Below are 21,297 nucleotides of genomic sequence, written 5' to 3' on the forward strand. Positions count from 1 at the left end.
GAGCTGAAGTTTCCAGCAGACAAATAATTTGGTGCTTAAAATGTGGCAATTAACACACCTGTGTGTTCTTTGACACTATATAAACTAGTCACCCCGCAGTGTTTGTCATTACACGCTGATCAAGACAGCTTGTCTGTCGAAATGTTGGATTTTAGGTTATTAAATTATTGCATTTGAGCTCCTAGAGTCTGGGGCTCTCCTTTCATTTTTCAAGTGTTCTATTCCCTTAGCCAGCACCTCGCCTAAACAGGTGCGAGTTTCTTTCGCCTCTAAATTGATTACAATGATCATAAACCATTGCACATCTACTTGTCGGTCTGTGTTTCTTTTATGCCTGCTACAGAAGAGACAAGAATGCTTGATCATGAGGGGACATAGAAAGCAGCAGTTGCTTTGCTAGTCATCTCTACCTGAAAATACAGTAAACAACAGTCATAAAAGTATGCCTTATTTACTTTGGAGAACTAAAAAAAAAAAAGAAAAAAATGTATTTTTGTCTGACCACTTAGGCAGCAGCTCTACAGAGATGAGGACTCGGAATGAAATAAAGCCATAAAACAAATGTAATATGCACAACTGAAATTTTGAAAGTAATGTGAATAAATTATGGTTAATAAATTAAGCAGTAATGGACAGTCACTACCATCATGGGACTCATTCATTGTTTTATTCTGTGTTACAGCATTCAACCCAAATAACCGAAACTGAAAAACATGATTATTTTTTAATAATCAAACCAAAACGACCTCAAAAGCACCAATCGCTCAGCACTATTGTGGAGTTCTATCACTACTGTCCGAAGTTCTATCACAGCCATTAAACTTGAACTGTTTTAAAGTCACCATTGGCCTCATAGTGAAATCCCTGAGCGGTTTACTTCTTCTCCGGCAACAGAGTTAGGAAGGCCGCGTGTATCTTAGTCACTGGGTGTATTGATACACCGTCCGAAGTGTAATTAATAGCATCACCATGCTCAAAGGGGTATTCAATGTCTGCTTATTTTAATTTTAAAAAATGTATCTACCATTAGGCGCTTTCTTTGCGAGGCATTGGAAAACCTCCCTGATCTTTGTGGTTGAATCTGTGTTTGAAATTCACTGCTCGACTTAGAGACCTTACAGATAATTGTATGTGCGGGGTACTGAGATGAGGTAGTCATTCAAAAATCATGTAAACACTATTATTGCAACTTGTGACTTTTGCACATTTTTACTCCTGAACTTATTTAGGCTTACCATAACAAAGGGATTGAATACTTACTGGCTCAAGACATTTCAGCTTTTCATTAATTAGTAAAAATGTCTAAAAAAAATAATTCCTCTTTGACATTGTGTGTAGGCCAGAGACAAAACCTCAATTGAATCCATTTTAAATTCAGACTAACTACAAAATGTGGGGAAAAATCAAGGGGAGTGAATACTTTCTGAAGGCACTGTATTAATTCCATTTAAGTTATTCTTGTACACCATTCCAGTTGAAACAGCAAATCTTAATCCAATGGAATAAATATCCAGCTATTTTTATTTCAGGCTATTTCTGTATTCCTTCCCCTTGTTCCAATCATAGAAGGCATTTAGTCCTAATCTCACTCTCACTGACAAGCATTTCTCTAATCTGGTGCAGGGGTCAATCCCTACCCACAGACACTAGGTCCTATGAGGACATAGTGACTGTGTGTTTTTGGAGGGGGTAATGCAGAACCAATTCGAAGTGTAGTGATTCAGGTCATACCTTGCCAACATGACATTGTCTGTGTCATCCTTGCCCCATTCCCAGTCCTTCCCAGGGTCCACTGCAAAGTGTACAGGCAGCATTTTGTGTTCTGAGTCAGTGAGAGGGATCACAACTGTGGGGGGAGAGGGAGCAAAAATGATCAAAGTCAAATTAAAGGCATTCTTTCATCCAGCAAGTGTCATTCAACTGATTCAAAACACTAATTAAAGAGGGACTGTAAGGGGGACCCAATTTCACCTCGGTTTTCCTATGCCTCATTAAGAAAATACAACTGAAAAGACAAGATTCGTGTCTTGGAGGCGTACTTTGATGTTGGTCATGGGGTAAATTCATAAACACTGGCAATCTACTCCAATTAGTACTCTGGTTTGAGAGTCCCAGAATGCAGAATAATTGATAAATTTACAAATAACATACACCCAGTTTACATGTTTCTGTAAAAACAATTTAATTTTTTTATTGTTGCCAGTATGACATTTAGTCACGAACCCTTCTAGATAAGGGAACAGTATAACCAGCTCTTCTAGGGTGAGTAAAATGGTCAGAGGATGGTGTCTCCTCATTTGTGTCTGGAAGTAGCTAGCAAGCTAGCCAACTTTAGCGTCAGTGTTTGACTGATGTGAGATCAGAATGCTACTCTTCAGTCGGAACGTCAAGTGAGTGTTATTTTACGAACAAACACTGTCAGTCAAGGGAATTACTTGAATTCAAAACCGAACCTTCAAATATTTCAAAGGAAACATCAGAGATGTCACAGGTAGCCCTAATCTCAGACTTTTTCATTTTAGAAAAACATTGATGTCCAAAAATAATATTTTGGGACTATGATTGATGTGCAGTTCCTCCAATTTCCACTTTGGTGAGGTGTAGTCTATTCAAGTGGCCCACTTCACTATGAGACGTGTTGGCGTGTTGTAGTAGGCTGATGATGGATGCGTAACATTACCTTGCTCTTTGGATCCGCCCTTCTGCTCCATGGAGACGAGGGCAGAGAAGTGGGCCTGGTCGTACGCCAGTACTAAGGGCGAACGATGGCACTTGGCAGCTGGCACCTCCAGGGGCAGATAGATCCCTCCGAATGGGATGGGGGCAAAAGCTGGTAAGGGAAGAAGAATACCGTTTAGCATAAAACATCACAATCCACTACAACACTAAAGTTCATAAAGTTCAGCTTATGATGTAAGGCAGCCAATTGGTAATATCAAAATGTATCTTCCTACCCTCTCCTCCAGAGTCCCTGAGCATGGTGTCTGCCACCACTACTATGGGCCTCCTCAGGACATGGGCCAGGACGAACACATGGAACTCCTCTAGACTCTCGTACACAGGCTCCTCTGATGACTCCGTCCTGCACTCAGGAAACACCCAGGAAGTGACATAGGTAGCCACTATCTAACATTTTCCTCTCACTATCTTAAGTCTTCGTTCCAAAACAGAGGCTCATGAAGGGCCGTAACTTCATGTGGTATGCCTCAAACTTAATATAATGGTATAGATACTTAACATAAATAATGCGTGTGAGAGATGTCCAAGACATGTCTTACCCATTGCTGCCATAGTGTATCCTAGGTTCACTGGAGGCCAGTTTTAGCAGCTCATTCCACTCCTTCTGCCACTCCTCCTCTGTGTACACCAGACCAGACTGTGGACACACACACTTCAATACACTGAAATGGAAGTTTGGACTGTAAACAATCCCTTGGACTAAGTTTCACATGGATCCATCCTAGTGAATTCCCCACCTCTTTATTCTGCATGGTCTGCTGCCACCTCCACCTGCGTCTCAGCGACTCCCTCTCCTGGCCGTGGTCCATCAGTGCATATAGAGACTTCCGCAGCATCAGGTCGCGGTCATGAAAGCCCCACATACCTGCAAGGCCGTACAGACACATAGTATAAACAACACCATCTCAAAGAAAGGAAAACCAGTGGTTACATCCAAACCTTACTCAAGGCAAAAGGCAAGTTGCTTGATGTGGGAGTTCTGTTCTTAATTAGCCTAAGCTGCCATTATGGGCCTTAGCTTCAGGTATATCACAAATAAAGCCCCATTTCTAAGGCTGGATTACAAGGCATTTTGCATACAATGCTTACACCTCAATTGGGTCCTAATTAATTGCTCTGGGCTAAGCCTCTCCAGCAGGACACTGCCGCTTAGCTATAATGTGTATCACAATTATTCAAGGGCTTACTTTCAGCTAAGAATGAAGCTCTCATCATTGGTTGACATAGGAGAGTATGACCTAACACGTTAGATTTGGATCTTGTTTGAAAGGCTATGACACTCACCCAATGACGCTGCATGCAACAGGCAGTTTCCGTCCCCACTCGTTGCCAATGGCAATAGACTCTGACAGTTAGGTCCCACCCGTGTCCACCAATTGAGTCGGCCTTAACGTAAACAGAACAGTCACTCACACTAAAAACAATTCAGAACACACGTGTAGTACTGAGAAACTACGGTGTAGACGGTCATCTACACAACACAATTAACAAGATTGCCTCAGAAGTGAATAAAGTCATTTATTTGTAATTAATGGCAGCAGTGGGACCCGTGCAGTTAAACTCACCGGCGTGCTCTAGGGCCACCATCATAGATTGCTCAATGAGGTCCCTCTCGATGAAGCCGCGGAAGTCGTCCCGGTACACAGTGAGGTCGGGCAGCTGGAATGTGCACAGAGGCGTGTCCAGAAGGGGCTCACTACTACAGTTGCCAGTACTGGAGACGTGTGACCGTGCCAGGGACACGATGGTAGAGCTGGCATGGGAGATGCCTCTCGATAGACGCTTCTCTGTGGCTGCAGAGGGAGGTATCACAAAAAAAAGAGGAGTTTAGGTTAATTGTGGGAAGGGGTGGGAAAGAGAAATTGGACAAGGGGAAAGTATACAAGGAAGGCTGACTTGAGAATTGTCAAAAACAAAAAGTGAATTAACAAAAAGAGGGTTCTAGTTTATCACAATGAGGAGAACAAGAGGACAACAGATAAGTGGTTGTGAGTAAGTGACATTATGCCCAAAATATTATTTTACACTTACCACCGTTCTCACCTTGCAGCACCTCCTCTTGACGGTGCAGAAGGGGCCGCCCCACCCTGGCCATCTCCTTCTCCGGGGCTGGGTACGTCCTCTCCTCAGCAAAAGAGTACGACAGGTTCCCAGCATGCACCTGTCGCAGCTGTTCAAAGTCACTGAGGGCGGCGGTGAGATCCCAGTTCTTCCCTGCAAATGAAAAGGACAAGTCAAACCTGACCGAAAAAGCCAACACATTTTATGAAAGTCAGATCCACACACACAACAGTCATTAGTTTAAATATTTACCATATGTCAACAGAACCATAGCGACTGTTATCGTATGTAAAGGCCACTGACACTTTCCGTTGCTTGAGTAAATACTTGAATTTTGAGCACGTCTTGTCTCTCACTGCCGTATAGCTACTGCAGTGCATTACATTTTTAACCCATATTCGTATCTGCAACTTGTGCTGCTGCTAGGCAACAAGAGTTGAGTCTCTTCTGGATTTAACTTCCTCCTTTTACATGATAGCTTACCTAACCAACAGCTACCAAAAGCTCTAACTGGGAGGTGCACTGCTCAATTTATACCTCTCACTAGCAGTTGGCCATAAAACCATCTATTTTACCCCAGAATGCCTTGCAACTCACCCTCTAGCAGGTCTCTGGCTAGTCCTGGTTCGGCTCCAGTGGAACGGACAAAGTCGGACAGGACTGCGTCCATATCCAAGGTCATGTGATCATGAATTTACAGGGCGGCGGGGGGCATCAGGGCAGAAAAACACAGGGGATCCGCCCTCCCCAACAAGACCACTGGACCAAGGGGAAGGGGGAGAGGGGCTCTTCAACTTGCCTTACACGTCCAGCCAAACCTGAATAGAATCAAAAATAAGCAAAACGGATGAAAATGTCAACCTGAATTAGCATCAAACTATGATCCATTTGTACAGCATGCAGGTACTGTGGAATGTTATTGGTCCAGGAAAAAGGATTCAAGTGTGTTAAATGTAATCTTATTAACAGCTAACACACATAAAAAAAGATAGAACATAATCCCACTGACCCTTTCATAGTACCCACGTGTAAGCCTGTTTTGGTAAAGGGCAACATCTCTGTGGAAAATAAGTTTCCTGTTGACCCCTATGCCTGGCCACATCTCACTCACCCATGACCACTGTTGTGGTAGGCTGCTCACAGAGCTGTTGAGCAAATTAAAAAAGGTGTTCACATTTGCATTGAATCATAGCAACAAAATAACATGTTGGGATGATGCAAATGGGTCGCTAGGTTGTTTTCTACCTACACAGCACACTCTGAACTACAGTGCACAAAGAAGTCTCATTTAGAGAGTCAGCACACAAAGGGTCTGGTGTACTCAAACAATGACTGGGGTTTAGAAAAAGTCCAAAACTACAGCAATCCATAGGCAATAGAAAGCACATGACTGAAAAGAGGCATAACTGGACCAGGCAAAATGTCATGTTACTATGGTAACCAAGGTTTTTAGAGTAGCAAATAGCAATGATGACCCCCATCGAGACTGGGGAACAATACATTTTCTACAGATGGGCTATTGAAAGGAGAGATGGAGAGGGCAATCGATACAAGTGCAAGGACAAATAGAAATGTCCCTGACAGAAATAAGATAGATGTTGACACTAGAAGCCTCAGTCCATAAGGCAGCTAGTGTTTGGCTGTAGCACTGTGCCAATATGTGACCTATAATACGTCAAAATATAAAACATGTAAACGGTTGGTCCCATGTTTCATGAAATAAAAATCCCAGAAATGTTCCATACAAAAACATTATTTCTCAGATTTTGTGCACAAATGTGTTTACTTCCCTGTTTGTGAGCATTTCTCCTTAGCCAAGATAATCCATCCACCTGACAGGTGTGGCATATGAAAAACATAATGCCACAGATGTCTCAAGCTGAGGGAGTGTGCAATTGGCATGCTGACTGTAGGAATGTCCACAAGAGCTGTTGCCAGAGAATTGAATGTCAATGTAGCTACCATAAACTGCCTCCAATGTCGTTGTAGAAAATTTAGCAGTACGTCAAACCAGCCTAACGACCGCAGGACCTCCACAATCGGCTTCTTCACCTGCAGTATTGTCTGAGGGGAAGTGGGGGATGCTGAGGAGTATTTCTGTCTATAATAATGGCATTTTGTGGAGTGGCGGGGGGGGGGGGGGGGGGATGCTGATTGACTGGGGCCTGGCTTCCCCCATGGCTACACCCCTGCCAGTCATGTGAAATCCATAGATTGGGGGCCAAAATAATTTATTATTTCAATTGACTGATTATATGAACTGTAACTGAGTAAAACCTTTGAAATTGTTGCATGTTGCGTTTAGATTTTTGTTCGGTATAAATATCGGAATTGAGATTATGCTCTCTTTTGATTATGCTCTCTAAAGCAGTACTTCAACATCCTTTGGTAACCTAGGATAGGGTTGGGCGATAAGGCCAAATCATTATATCATGGTATTTAAAAAAAAAAAAAAATTGACGTTATGATGGTATTTTGTGTTTTTTAATAATAAAAGTTCTAAATTTGCTTTATGAGTAGTGCGTGACCCTAGGGTGGCAACATACATTCTAGTGATTTTAATGGAGTCTTTTTTTCTCACCTTTATTTAACCAGGAAGGCCAGTTGAGAACAAGTTATCATTTACAACTGCGACCTGGCCAAGATAAAGCATAGCAGTGTGACAAAAACAACAGAATTACACAAACATAGTCTCCATTCTGATTGTTTTACACTGCTCAATTCAACTTCAACCCAAAAAGAAAATCATAACTTTCATCAATTTCAGCATTTGAGATCATTTCTACACTGCCATGTAGGGCTGCACAATATGGGCAACCAATGTGGGCCTTATTTTTTAACCAAATGTTGCAATTTTACTTGCAATTTAGAGCAAAACACTTGGGTTAACTGCTGGAATCATGGAAATATAATGTATATTCTAATGATATAGTTGGAATATAATAGTGGGCACTTTAATACAGTGTTGTTTGACGCTGATAGGTGTTTCCTAGGGGACCCTATAATCATTGGCTACATTGAATCTCTTAGCTACTTCATGTAGCTAAAATATTATTGATTTGCATTCACCTCTTCAATTTCAAAGATACTGTTGCACAAACAACATGCTGATATAGGTCTACACCATCACTGGTTTTATCTAGCTGTATTGCTAATTAGCTTTCGGTTGCTCTTACTCAGTAAATGTATTCGCTAGCTAGCGATTAGCATTAGCGGCTAACAAGATTTAAGAACAACTTGCTAAAAGTGACAACTGCATCATTGTTGCATATGCTGCATTGACCATGCAGACTGGACGCAAGTGTCTCGTGGTCGAGGATAAACAAATGCGCTCCTTGAGTGGTTAGGCCTGTCTGGAAAGTGGCATAGAGTGTGGAGAGAGATGACTCAAGTAGCAAAGTACACTATAAAAATGGACGTTAGACACTACGCATCCCATTTAACAAAACAAACATTCAAATACCTTTATAGAAGGTAAAGTAAAAACACAAACCGGCCTGTGCATCAATACGGTAGATCGCAAAAAACGGTATACTGCCCAGCCCTACCATAGCGTACTATATGGTCAAATGTTCCACGTATCATGTTACGGCTTTGAGGTACTGAGGTTCAAGCTGTGAGTGGACTACCATCCTTGTTACCTGCAGTCATCTAGCCCCACCCATGCCTCAGCTCATCCACCCTCTATTCTTGCCTCAGCTCTGACTCAGTGAATTCTTCACCACCGCACCTGATGAATCATGTTTTTAAAAAACACCCACCCATTTAACACCCATCCCTCGCTCTCGCTCTCCCTCTCTTCTTACAACAAAGGCATACAGGCAGGCAAGAGAAGAAATTCAACAGGACAAAAGGTCTTTCTAAACCAGAGTATTTCCAGTGCCCTCGTTCCAAAGTCGGCCACAAAAAAAACCCTCTTTGCAGGGTCTCCAACACACTTGCTGTGTAGAAATGCACTCTTATTCACATATACACATCACGGCTATGTTCACATCGCTGATACTAGTCTTTTCCCAAAGCCGCTGTGGATAGGAGCCAGCCTACCCTTCAACAAAACTATACAGTGCCTTCTGAAAATACTTCCACATTTTGTTACAGCCTTATTCTAAAATTGATTAAACACTTATTTTTTTAAACTCAATCTACACACAATACCCAATAAGAACAAACCAAAAACAGGTTTTTAGAAATGTTTGCTAATTTACAACAAAAAAAATAAAACTGAAATATCAAATCTAGACAAGTATTCAGAACCTTTACTAAGCACTTTTGACAGCGATTAGTCTTCTTGGTACGGCACTACAAGCCTGGCACACATGTATTTGGGGAGTTTCTCCCGTTCTTCTCTGCAGATCCTTTCAAGCTATGTCAGATTGGATGGGGAGCGTTGCTGCACAGCTATTTTCAGCTCTCTCCAGAGATGTTTGATGGGGTTCATGTCCAGGCTCTGGCTGGGCTACTCAAGCCACTTCTGCATTGTCTTGGCTGTGTGCTTAGGATCGTTGTCCTGTTGGAAGGTGAACCTTCCTGAGCACTCTGGAGCAGGTGTTCATCAAGGATCTCTGTACGTTGTTAGGTTCATCTTTCTCTCTATCCTGACTAGTCTCCCAGTCTGTGCCATTGAAATGCATCCCCACAGCATAATGCTGCCACCACCACCATGATCCACCTTAGGGATAGTGCCAGGTTTCCTCCAGACATGATGCTTGGTATTCAGGCCAAACTTGGTTTCATCAAACCGAAGAATCTTCTTTCTCGTTGTCTTTAGGTGCCTATTGGCAAACTCAAAGCGGGTTGTCATGTGCCTTTTACTACGGAGTGGCTTCCGTCTGGCCACACTACCATAAAGGCCTGATTGGTTGAGTGCTGCAGAGATGGTTGTCCTTTTGGAAGGTCCTCCCATCTCCACAGAGGAACTCTGGAGCTCTGTCAGATTGACCAACAGGTTCTTGGTCACCTCCCTGACCAAGGCCCTTCTCCCCTGATTGCTCAGTTTGGCCAGGCGACCAGCTCTAGCAAGAGTCTTGGTGGGTCCAAACTTCTTCCATTTAAGAATGGAGGCCACTGTCCTTGGGGACCGTCAATGCTGCAAACATTTTTTTGGTATCTTTCCCCAGATATGTCGATTGACACAATCCTGTCTCGGAGCTCTATGTACAATTCCTTCGACATCATGGTTTGGTTTTTGCTCTGACATGCACTGTCAAATGTGGGACCTTATATAGACAGGTGTGTGCCTTTCTAAATCATGTCCAATCAATAGAATTTACCACAGGTGGACTCCAATCAAGTTGTAGAAACATCTCAAGGTTGATCAATGGAAACAGGATGCACCAGAGCTCAATTTCGAGTCTCATAGCAAAGGGTCTGAATACTTATGTAAATAAGCTATTTCTAAAAACCTGTTTTCACTGTGTCATTATGGGGTAGTGTGTGTAGATTGCTGAGGATTTTTTATTTTATTTAATCCATTTTAGAATAAGGATGTAACGTAACAAAAATGTGGAAAAATTCAAAGGTCTGAATACTTTCCGAAGGCACTGTAACATCTGTTGGCAAGAGGCTGTGTGAGTATACTCATCATTCAAAAGAGACAGGAGTTGAGTGGACAAGTACTTCTGGCTCTGGTGGTAGGTTAGTGTTTACACTAGTGAGAGAAGCCAGCAGGACAATATCTCCCTAGTCCCTGGCCTCCATACAAAGTCTCTTGTTGTGTTGACTTTCCTGCATCTCATAAAGATAACTTTGACATGATTAGTTTGAGAAACACTATTACACCTACTGCTGGGAGTTGAGCGAACTAAGTCCAACAAATAATGATGTATCAACAGACAAGCTAGTGCCAATGCCTGCTGGTAATGTGTCGCTCTGTGGACAGAATGGACCCAACAGACCAGTGAAAGGACTTTGTTATTACCAGCCTCTAACATCATCCATTCCTGTGGACGCACTCAGCTTCTGATGCATCAACCAGCAGGAGTTCTTGACAATGAGGTGAGGGCCACAAAACTAGGGAAGGGTCCCACTAAATTATTAGTTGATGGCTGCTAGGGGTGATTAATCGACAATGACAAATTGATGTCAATATTATGTCTGCAAATATTGACATCAATGTAAGAGAACAGGGGTTGAAACTAAGTCAGAATTTCCCGAAAATAGTTTCAATCCTGTTTAGGTTATGTGAGAGACACCCAAGCGATGACCTGACTAGCATAATGGCCCTGCTGCCAGCATAGAGCAGTCAGTGATGTGTGCAGGCCGGCTAGGCTTTTGTCTGAGAGGTTACATAATGGAAGCTGCTGCTAGCACGTGGGTGCTGACCCTGGGAGAGGCCTGGATCACTGAAGCAGACATGAAGAGGTCACCACGGCCGGCTGCAGCCATTGTGTGGGCCCGTGGAAGATTCATGGAGGTAAACAAGGGATGGAGAGACAACCTCCATTACAGTATAGGCTTCCAGCAGTGAAACTGCAGGCTAACCAAAACAGAGGTCTGGACAGAGGTCTGGAGAAGTCTAATTTAAGCATGTGAAGAACAGACCTACTGCAAGTGACTTAGGAGAAACGAGAGTTGAGTGTAAGCACAGTCAATGCGGTGCTAAGCTGACTTTGACTAACAGGTTAGTAGAAAGCTAATGTCAGCAACCCAGAACCTCTGGCCAGCTACTCCATCAGGTTCTGGGTGGAGGACGGGGAGATGTTGGACTAGTGCGAGAAGCGGATCCTGTTTGGCAGCTTCCCACCCCAACCTCACTCTCGCTCTGCAAGCCTTGGAAAGTCTATGGGCCAAATACACCCACCCATTCTGAAATTCAAAATAATGCATGGGCAGGTGTAGGTGAACCCCCTCAAAAATCGTGATTCTTCTAAACAAACAAGTACACAAAAAAAGCACAACAGAAGAATGTTCCACACTATCCGTCATATCCCAGTCTCCTGACAGACATTTGAAATGTTTGTTGTCACGAGACTAGTACAAACCTAAAAATCAAACACTGAATCAAATGAATATAGAAAAAAAAGATAGTGCTGCTTGACACATTTTGAATGATAAATTGGACTCAAAAGGGGCATGGCCTGAAATCAAAACACTAAATTATTAGTCACTGAAACAGCAGAGGCCTCCTTGGCAAGTAGTTTGGAGCCATGTTGGTCTAACACACAGCTACATAACCTGGGGTGTGAGCCAGCTAAAACAAGAGAGCTGCCACCCCAGCAGCTGAGAGCCACAGAAGAATACTAGAGATATCATTCCAAACAGGAATAGGTCTATAGAACCATTGCTTTAAAATTAATCAGATATTATAGGAAGTGATCTAGCCTAAGATAAATGTTTAGCACAACAAGACCGAGAAAGACTAGGTTATAGCCTAGTTATTAAGGGCGGGACTGCTCCAAATGCTTTGTCATGTCACATTGTGTAATCATGTAAGGTCACTCAATATGACCTACATTACTTAAGTAGGCTTACACCAAGACCTACAAGTGTTTTTTGCACTTGCTCCACTATAGGCCTAGCACTAGGAAAACTTGCCTATCTAGGCCTACAAGACATCTTGCTCCACCAACTTCCATCAAGCCTGGACAAGAAATTAGGTCCAGCTGTACAGGCACTCTTTCATGATAAATCTGCATTGCCTGTGGTAGCGCACAGGGGGAGCATCAAATAAACTGGTAGGCCTACTGCTAAGAAAGATGCACAGGTCTGGAATAACTGATATTTCAGAATTTTGGTGACCTCTGACAACCCTTCACATATTCGTATTCAGAACCCCATGAAGCAAAAATACCCCATTTTGAGGCTATTATTAAAGGGAGTTCAACGTCCTGATTTGGCTTCGTTTATCGGCTTGGTCATTAAATGCAGCGGCCATGACTGAAGCCAAAGTAGAGTTCTTAACTAGCCCCACACACACACGGCACCCACATTTACCCCCCCCCCCCCCCCCCCGTGGGTGCCTTGTGTGTGTTTTCCCACGTGACAAGCGTTCGTACATAACTTGAAACAGTCTAACCAGGTATTGTGTCTTGTAGTTGCCTAGGCTAGTTAGTGCTAGCCAACTTCTTTCACCAATTAGCAGGCTGGTGTGCAACTGTGGCAAAGTTGGTTTGACATTGGATTGCCTATTTCTGGGGCTAGTTAAGCACCATCAATAGATTGTGCAATGTACAGTGCCTTGCGAAAGTATTCGGCCCCCTTGACCTTTTGCCACATTTCAGGCTTCAAACATAAAGATATAAAACTGTATTTTTTTGTGAAGAATCAACAAAAAGTGGGACACAATCATGAAGTGGAACGACATTTATTGGATATTTCAAACTTTTTTAACAAATCAAAAACTGAAAAATTGGGCGTGCAAAATTATTCAGCCCCCTTAAGTTAATACTTTGTAGCGCCACCTTTTGCTGCGATTACAGCTGTAAGTCGCTTGGGGTATGTCTATCAGTTTTGCACATCGAGAGACTGACATTTTTTCCCATTCCTCCTTGCAAAACAGCTCGAGCTCAGTGAGGTTGGATGGAGAGCATTTGTGAACAGCAGTTTTCAGTTCTTTCCACAGATTCTCGATTGGATTCAGGTCTGGACTTTGACTTGGCCATTCTAACACCTGGATATGTTTATTTTTGAACCATTCCATTGTAGATTTTGCTTTATGTTTTGGATCATTGTCTTGTTGGAAGACAAATCTCCGTCCCAGTCTCAGGTCTTTTGCAGACTCCATCAGGTTCTCTTCCAGAATGGTCCTGTATTTGGCTCCAACCATCTTCCCTGTCCCTGCTGAAGAAAAGCAGGCCCAAACCATGATGCTGCCACCACCATGTTTGACAGTGGGGATGGTGTGTTCAGGGTGATGAGCTGTGTTGCTTTTACGCCAAACATAACGTTTTGCATTGTTGCCAAAAAGTTCAATTTTGGTTTCATCTGACCAGAGCACCTTCTTCCACATGTTTGGTGTGTCTCCTAGGTGGCTTGTGGCAAACTTTAAACAACACTTTTTATGGATATCTTTAAGAAATGGCTTTATTCTTGCCACTCTTCCATAAAGGCCAGATTTGTGCAATATACGACTGATTGTTGTCCTATGGACAGAGTCTCCCACCTCAGCTGTAGATCTCTGCAGTTCATCCAGAGTGATCATGGGCCTCTTGGCTACATCTCTGATCAGTCTTCTCCTTGTATGAGCTGAAAGTTTAGAGGGACGGCCAGGTCTTGGTAGATTTGCAGTGGTCTGATACTACTTCCATTTCAATATTATCGCTTGCACAGTGCTCCTTGGGATGTTTAAAGCTTGGGAAATCTTTTTGTATCCAAATCCGGCTTTAAACTTCTTCACAACAGTATCTCGGACCTGCCTGGTGTGTTCCTTGTTCTTCATGATGCTCTCTGCGCTTTTAACGGACCTCTGAGACTATCACAGTGTAGGTGCATTTATACGGAGACTTGATTACACACAGGTGGATTGTATTTATCATCATTAGTCATTTAGGTCAACATTGGATCATTCAGAGATCCTCACTGAACTTCTGGAGAGAGTTTGCTGCACTGAAAGTAAAGGGGCTGAATAATTTTGCACGCCCAATTTTTCAGTTTTTGATTTGTTAAAAAAGTTTGAAATATCCAATAAATCTCGTTCCACTTCATGATTGTGTCCCACTTGTTGTTGATTCTTCACAAAAAAATACAGTTTTATATCTTTATGTTTGAAGCCTGAAATGTGGCAAAAGGTCGCAAAGTTCAAGGGGGCCGAATACTTTCGCAAGGCACTGTAAATGGGACAATATTTTCATGTTGCACTCTTTTAGTTGTCTCATTAAAATACCTCAATATTTGTATATGCACTTTTACAATCTATAGTACGTTTGAGGTTAAGTCATTGAAATTGGGAGCTACTGACATTAAAATATTGTCCCATGTAGGCCTACATTGTGTAATTTACTGATATCCCTATGGGGCTAGTTGGGAACTATCCAATGTGAAACCAATTTGACCACGGACAATACGATGGGGTCGCGTGCAGCTACGCATTCCGAATTGAGGTTTCACTTGGGTGCTGCCAGCTGTGGACAGGATTGAAATAAACTTAACCCAAGGAAAACTGTTACAGTACCCTTTATTCAATTGTTTTTCTTTAAAACTCACAAATCTCAGCTTTGGACAAGACTTTGACTATATGACCAAATTAGCTTTTTAAGGGCAGTCATTCGTTAGAGTCAGCCCTGTATGCATCCTTACAAAATGAGAGGGATCTGCACTTCCAGTGAAGGGGGAGCAGGGTTGTTGGATGTCACTAGTGCACAGCAGAAGGACTTGCCATTTCATGTTTGGCCCACTAAGTCATTCATCATGTGAAAAATGAACCTCACTTTACAGTCGAGAGGGAGAGCAGCTAAAGCCTGAGGCCCAATATGAAAACGGTAGGGCTAGCCACTGTACCTGAAGATACTCGGGATTTACAATTACATTGTTCCATTGTTATCAACATATCGCCTTAAGTCAGCCTTTTCCAAAGATGGACAATTGGGTTGTTCTATTCCCATTTCATCCTTCATCCTCACAAGATGGATGACCACATCTCTAAATGTGTCAGTTCTATTTTAGTTTAAATCAACGTTTCCCTGTGATCTCAGTGAGTGTGAAACACCCTCTCACCACTGCAAAAATCACGAGTGATAATATAGAAGGGCTGATAAGACAACAGAGGCCGTGTGAGTTGCGTCAGCGATGATAAATGTTGCCCAGTGGTAGGCCCATACCCCTGGGCTGGAGGAAAGTTGCAGAGGGGTTAGGAAGTGGCACAGTAGTCCGAGGCACAGCAGCTCAGAGATGGCCAAAAACGCTGGAACAGCTTAAGCTATTTGGTTAGACTGATTTATGAACTTTATGAAGTGGCATACTAGACTGTCAACTATAGCCTGATAAGCTATTACTGTACTTGGAAACCCTGTATCGCATATAAGGCTAGCCTAATCACAGCTTTAAAAGAAAGAGCAAAATCTTATGAGCATGTAATAGCCCCAAGCCTTCCTTGTTATGTACTAATAATCCCTCATTCTCAGCAAGTCAAATGTACCAGGGATCAGTCAGAAATAGGATCAAGAGATCATAAAGTGACTAAACAGAGTACAGACGCTTCACAACTAGAGGAAGTCAAACAATGGTGTGATTACTGACTGAAGCTGAGCCCACTAGCTCATTACATAACTGCACCGCTACGTCTGAGGAGGCCGAGCTTGTCTGGCGGATGAATGAAGTCAAATCAAGCCCATTTACCCAGTTCCTCCTGAGCTTCAGAATACTGCAACTACAGCTAAGCATACCGCACAGCAGCAACGGTCTTTGCTGTACAAGTCAGCATAACGCAGCTCAACTGAAGTAACCTACTTCTTGATTTGAATAGCTGCAGAAACATAAAAGGCAGGAGCCCTGGACAAAGAAGCACAGCCCAAGACCATAGGCTACACACTACAAGGCAACGAATCGCAGGACATCAGAGACAGAGCTGTCCAACATTAGCCCAATGTCATGCTACGCTAAGCAACGTAACACCATGGGAGTCAACACAATGCAAATCATTGCGTGCCCATTAAACATGGCGCAGGAACACAGCAATATCTGTGACCAGACAGGAGCCGAGAAGACACAAGCCCATACTGTAGTTTCTGTTCCACATCTCTCCTTTACAATAATCTATTTTTTAAATATTAAATACTCCTGTTCTGCTAGCAAATTGGTGTATTACTAATGGTACCATTAGTATGTACCATCAATGTGTCCGTTTGGTTAAGTAAATGTGCTTAACCAGTTCAGGTGACGAGACTAATGTCTCCAATTTTCAATGCCTTCCAGCTCTTAGCCAAATCAATATTTAATTGGATTTGGACAATTTTCTCTGGTCAAAGAACATTTGTATAAGATGGTCATTGGAGAAAAATCTATGAAATGCAAAATTTGAGCTTGAACATTTTCTGAGATGTCAGCCAATTGAACCATGAAAACTACTGATTTGAGTTTATTAGTGAAAAATTGGTTTTCCATAGCAAAGCAAGTTTTAGTTTGGTGTCGATGGCAACATACAATACAAACCGTCATTCTGTTACCAAACTTTGCATCTGCTCTACTCTCCCTTCTCCAAATCGAGATCTCAAAATATGGTAATGCAACAACAGGCACAAGAGTTCGGGTAAACAAAGGGTTGTTACTTGTTTTCCCTTCGAATTAGGCCTGGTCTTTTGGTCATCATCTATTCATTCATGAACTCAGAGATTCCAGTCTTGATCAAGGCTTGGACACCAGCTGAGGTAAGCTGTGCAACTGAATACAAAGGCACACTGCTCATGCGCTAACTGAAAGAGAAAAGGGGGAGAAAGAGATAGAGCTGATGTCAGAGATTCCATGGGATGACCACCCTCAGAGAGGGCATGTTGCTGGAGCCAGGGCTTAGAGATTTCCAGTCATCACCCAAAAAACTGCCCCTTTCACCCTTCCTCTCGTCCACACACACCTGGCTCAGCTCGTCAGCACCAACTCTTTAGCCCCCAAAATGCCTCAGATAAAACTAGTCCATAGCAGACTAAGCAATATTAGCATACATAATTTAATCTATTTTGTAAGAACATAGCTAGAAGTTCACATCAACAACATCCCATCTGAAGGAGGCTACAAAACAAAGTGGCATCAAACATTGAATGGCATAAGGGGATCCCACATGTTGTCTAAGCCTGCTGTAAGCATTCAGTAACGCTTGATCCCAGTCTTCCCTCACTCCTTAAATACTCAAGCTTCTCATTCCATGTGATAGCCAACTGTCGACCCTGTATGTTCTACTGTGAAAAAAAGGAGACTTTACGTTTGTACGGTTTGTTACCACAGCTAGAAACGCATGCAGAAAGCCAGCCCCTTATCTTCAAGGCGCCAAAATTACAAGACTTTTCACAGCCTAAAAATACCCCTCCATAATCATGAAACAAACGTATCACCTCCCCACTGTGCAAAGTTTTTAAACAGCAGACAACTGAAAGAAAACAGAGGCGGGGAAACAGACGAAAAGTTCCGGCGAGCAAACAAGACAGCTAAGCTATGTCTGCAAGTGTCATGGCTCAGAAGCTTGTCTACAAGAAACACAAAACATCCCTGACAGGCTCCTGCTCGCTCTCTCCGGTGTATCTGCTGAACTTCAATGGGTAAATATGTTATGCCACCAGTAAGGTGTGCAGTGTTCTCTGACAGTGTAGGACTAGCTACTGCAGGCTTTTCAGTAGCAACTCGCAGTGTAGGCTAACTCCAGTAGGGTACAGAAGGGTTAGGGGGCCTGGTAGTCAGTCATTTTTTGGGCAGACAGAGGCACGATTTCCTCGTTGACATGCATGGCAGTAACTGCCAAGTTCAAGCAGTTCAAATGTGCAGAGTAATAGCTTTCCAGATAAACTGTTTATCAAAGTGTCTGAGAGCTGACGTCATGGCTAAGCCAAGCATTTTGTGGCCGAGGTCTCAACAAAGTTTCACTTACCCACAAACGGTCTTCCTCAAGTGAGGAAAAGGACGTCTCAACTCCTCCCCCCAGTTCACGATTGGTGGTGGGGGTCATGTGCATATGGCATGGAGTATTTCAGAACAGCCTGTTCTCTCCTCTCCTGCCACCATGCTCCATTGGGCACTTTATTACAGCTGCCCAGTGCCTGGCTTTAGAGGTAACCCTGCCCTGTGCACAGGGCCTGTCGCTGTAGTCAGACTCAGTCATCAACAGTGAAGCAGTGCTAATTAACAGCCACTCATAGCAGATGGCTTCAGATGGGGATGTGGGATGCCGAGGCAGCAGCCAACAGTACTGACGCCCCTGACATATCCTCCGACCAGTGCTGTGTGCCATGCAGTGTCGTGCCATGCTGTGTCATGCCACACCGTGCCATGCGGTGCTGATCCATGCCATATTGTGCCTTGCTGTGCCATGTAGCAACCTGTGAGGACACAGGGGTAGTTCACAGAGAATGGTCACATAAAGGGAGTAACAGGACAATTTACGAGGGCATGTTTGATTTGTGTGTGTTGTAATGAGACTAGGCCTACACTTTGACCCCATCTGCTTACATGTCAATGCTCTTCAATGCTGTGGATAAACAAAATAATATAGCTTGATTCTATCAGTTGCAGAGTGCGAGCAGAGTGCTGCTATGCCAATGAAGGACTGCAGCAGAATTGTTTAGCTGGACTCAGGGAACAATCTGCCCTGGTTTCAGTATTACCGGAGAACTGCCAACCTAAACTCAGCACACCGTGGGCGGTAACTCCTCATACGGCACTAGCTGCTTTTTATTGATGTCTTTGTGCAGAAATGCCAGCTTCTGCATCGTCCGTGCATTAAGGCACGGGGGGGGGGGGGGGGTTTTATGGCCAATATACATGGCCAATGTACATGGCTAAGGGCTGTTCTTAGGCACGACACATCGCGAAGTGTCTGAACACAGCCCTTAGCCATGGTATATTAGCCATATACCACAAACCCCCGAGGTGCCCTATTGCTATTATAAACCGGTTACCATTGTATTGGGAGCAGTAAAAATGTAATGTTTTGTCATACCCTTGGTATGATATACCACGGCTGTCAGCCAATCCACATTCAGGGCTCCTCTAACCACCCAGTTTATAAAAGCAATTAAACCCTATTGGGTAGGGCAGTAAGAGGCATGAGACTGAATTTTAAAATGTTGACCAATATTTGCTTTCCCCAGTAGCTTAACATGCAAAGGCCATCAATGTGTTTCAGATGCCAATGAGACTTCACAAAAACATGGTTTGTTGTGGGTATAGAACAATGAGCTAAGGCTTACATAACTCACATTTAAAAGGGTGGGAGTTAGCTCCTTCACGCATATCAGATATTTCTTAGAAGCAAACCTGCATCTTTGGCTGCACTGCTCTGTGGAAACAACCACAGGACTAAACAAGAACAGTACACATCCTGACCATATTACAAAACCTAAAATAAAAATAAAATAAGTCAAAGTAAAAATCCTATAATAGATTTGTTATGTATATATCTTTTTAAGGAGGCAACAACAACCTTTTGTACAAAAAACACTGAATACAAAGGTCTTGATATTTGCAATTGTTCAAAGACCTACTACCATTATGATCAGAATGGGCAATATCGAAGTTAATATCTTGAATTTTAAGTCTCCCATTGACATTAGCCTAAATGATGATTAATGCCGAGTTGCACCTGTGGATCTCAAGTCAGAATACTGTCAGCCCAAAATGAATGGTAAATGATCTGTTTGGCTGTGATAGAATTAACTTATTTTCAACATCGGGTAGGCCCATCCTATGTATGTGCAAGGTCCTACCGAACCTGTAAGCAGTCCGTGGCTAGGCTAACGGCAGCGGTTAAACAAGCATTAGCAGTGACAGGCCTGGGCATTAATGCTCATGTGAATCGCCACGTGGTGCTGGCTTAGCAGTCAAGGCAGTGCGGTGGCTTTACGTCACCCTGGGCGAGAGGCTCCTCTCCTGCGGGGATAGGATTACTGCTGTTCTGTCTTGGATCTAGAGTGGAGAGAGTGGGAAGGACTGCTGTTGTGTTGTAGAGGCAGGGTGAGGAACCAGCGGCCCTGTGATCTTACCATGGCTTCCTTCCGGGTAGAGGGCCCAGTCATGGGGGTTTGTAGATCTTTTTTTGTGTGAGAGGGCAAGCGATTAGCCTCTGTACCCATTCACCCCTCTATTTGGCTATACCCAACAACCTTTTGACCCGGTTGGCACATCCGTAGAGCGATGCTGAGATAATATTGGGGATACTTCAGAAAAGCAAAACTGTCAGCATGTGTCCCATTGTTTTATATCAGAACTCAATGTTTTCAACATCCTTCAATCATACCACAGTGATGCCTCTGAAAAGAGTTGGCATAGCAAAGTTGAGTACAAAACCCCCACATAAAATGGTCAAATAACCAGTCAGAGTATCCCAAAGCATTGGGCACACGCACCCAGTCTCTGGTTGAACACAAAGGAGGTAGGTACTAGGTAGGGACGTGGGGAGAGGCCGGGGTGTGATTGCTGATGCATGGTTTTGAAGGCCTCACCACCCTGACACAAACAGCCCTGGCTGCTGTGTCAAAAGGCTGGCTGGCATCCAGGCACGCAGGGGAGGGTGGGGCTGAACAGGGTTTTTATGAGTCGCAGTCTGGGTGCACAGGATCTCAGAGACAAGCTTCCTATTGATCGCCCCTCTGCTGAGGAATCATGGGGATGTTTTTTCTTCCAAAGCACATCTGGTACAGTCTTGTCTGGGCCATGATGTGTGCTGGCAAACAAGGATGCAGGGGTGCATGGTGGTGGAATTCTAGAAGTCTCACATGTCATGGTTATAAAGTCTTATGAAAATGTATGGAGCAGACTATATGTGCTGTGTAAAGCAGTAATTGTGACCACCAGAGCGAACCTGAAGAATAAATCGTAGTCGCCTAATTAGAGAATCTCTTCACGAAGGGGGGCAGGATGTGT

At 43.3% G+C, this 21,297-nt stretch overlaps 1 protein-coding gene across 2 annotated transcripts in view; it reads right to left on the bottom strand.

Annotated features, from left to right (window-relative positions):
* The window catches only part of LOC110487659 (OTU domain-containing protein 7B), a 32,766-nt gene that overhangs the window by 7,509 nt on the left and 3,960 nt on the right, over positions 1-21,297 (bottom strand). Inside the window, exons 2-10 of one of the 2 annotated variants that reach the window (XM_036946341.2) lie at positions 5,398-5,618; positions 4,771-4,953; positions 4,305-4,532; positions 4,024-4,125; positions 3,477-3,604; positions 3,279-3,376; positions 2,955-3,082; positions 2,681-2,830; positions 1,732-1,846 (exon numbers count right to left, since the gene is read on the bottom strand). In XM_036946341.2, coding sequence (XP_036802236.2) covers positions 1,732-1,846; positions 2,681-2,830; positions 2,955-3,082; positions 3,279-3,376; positions 3,477-3,604; positions 4,024-4,125; positions 4,305-4,532; positions 4,771-4,953; positions 5,398-5,482 — 1,217 coding nt within the window. In that variant the 5' untranslated portion in view covers positions 5,483-5,618. The remainder of the gene's footprint in view (positions 1-1,731; positions 1,847-2,680; positions 2,831-2,954; positions 3,083-3,278; positions 3,377-3,476; positions 3,605-4,023; positions 4,126-4,304; positions 4,533-4,770; positions 4,954-5,397; positions 5,619-21,297) is intronic. The other variant, XM_036946349.2, reaches the window with a different exon arrangement.

This window comes from Oncorhynchus mykiss, chromosome 2, assembly GCF_057628025.1.
Source record: "Oncorhynchus mykiss isolate SJ-2025 chromosome 2, ASM5762802v1, whole genome shotgun sequence".
In the NCBI taxonomy this organism is placed as follows: Eukaryota; Metazoa; Chordata; class Actinopteri; order Salmoniformes; family Salmonidae; genus Oncorhynchus; species Oncorhynchus mykiss.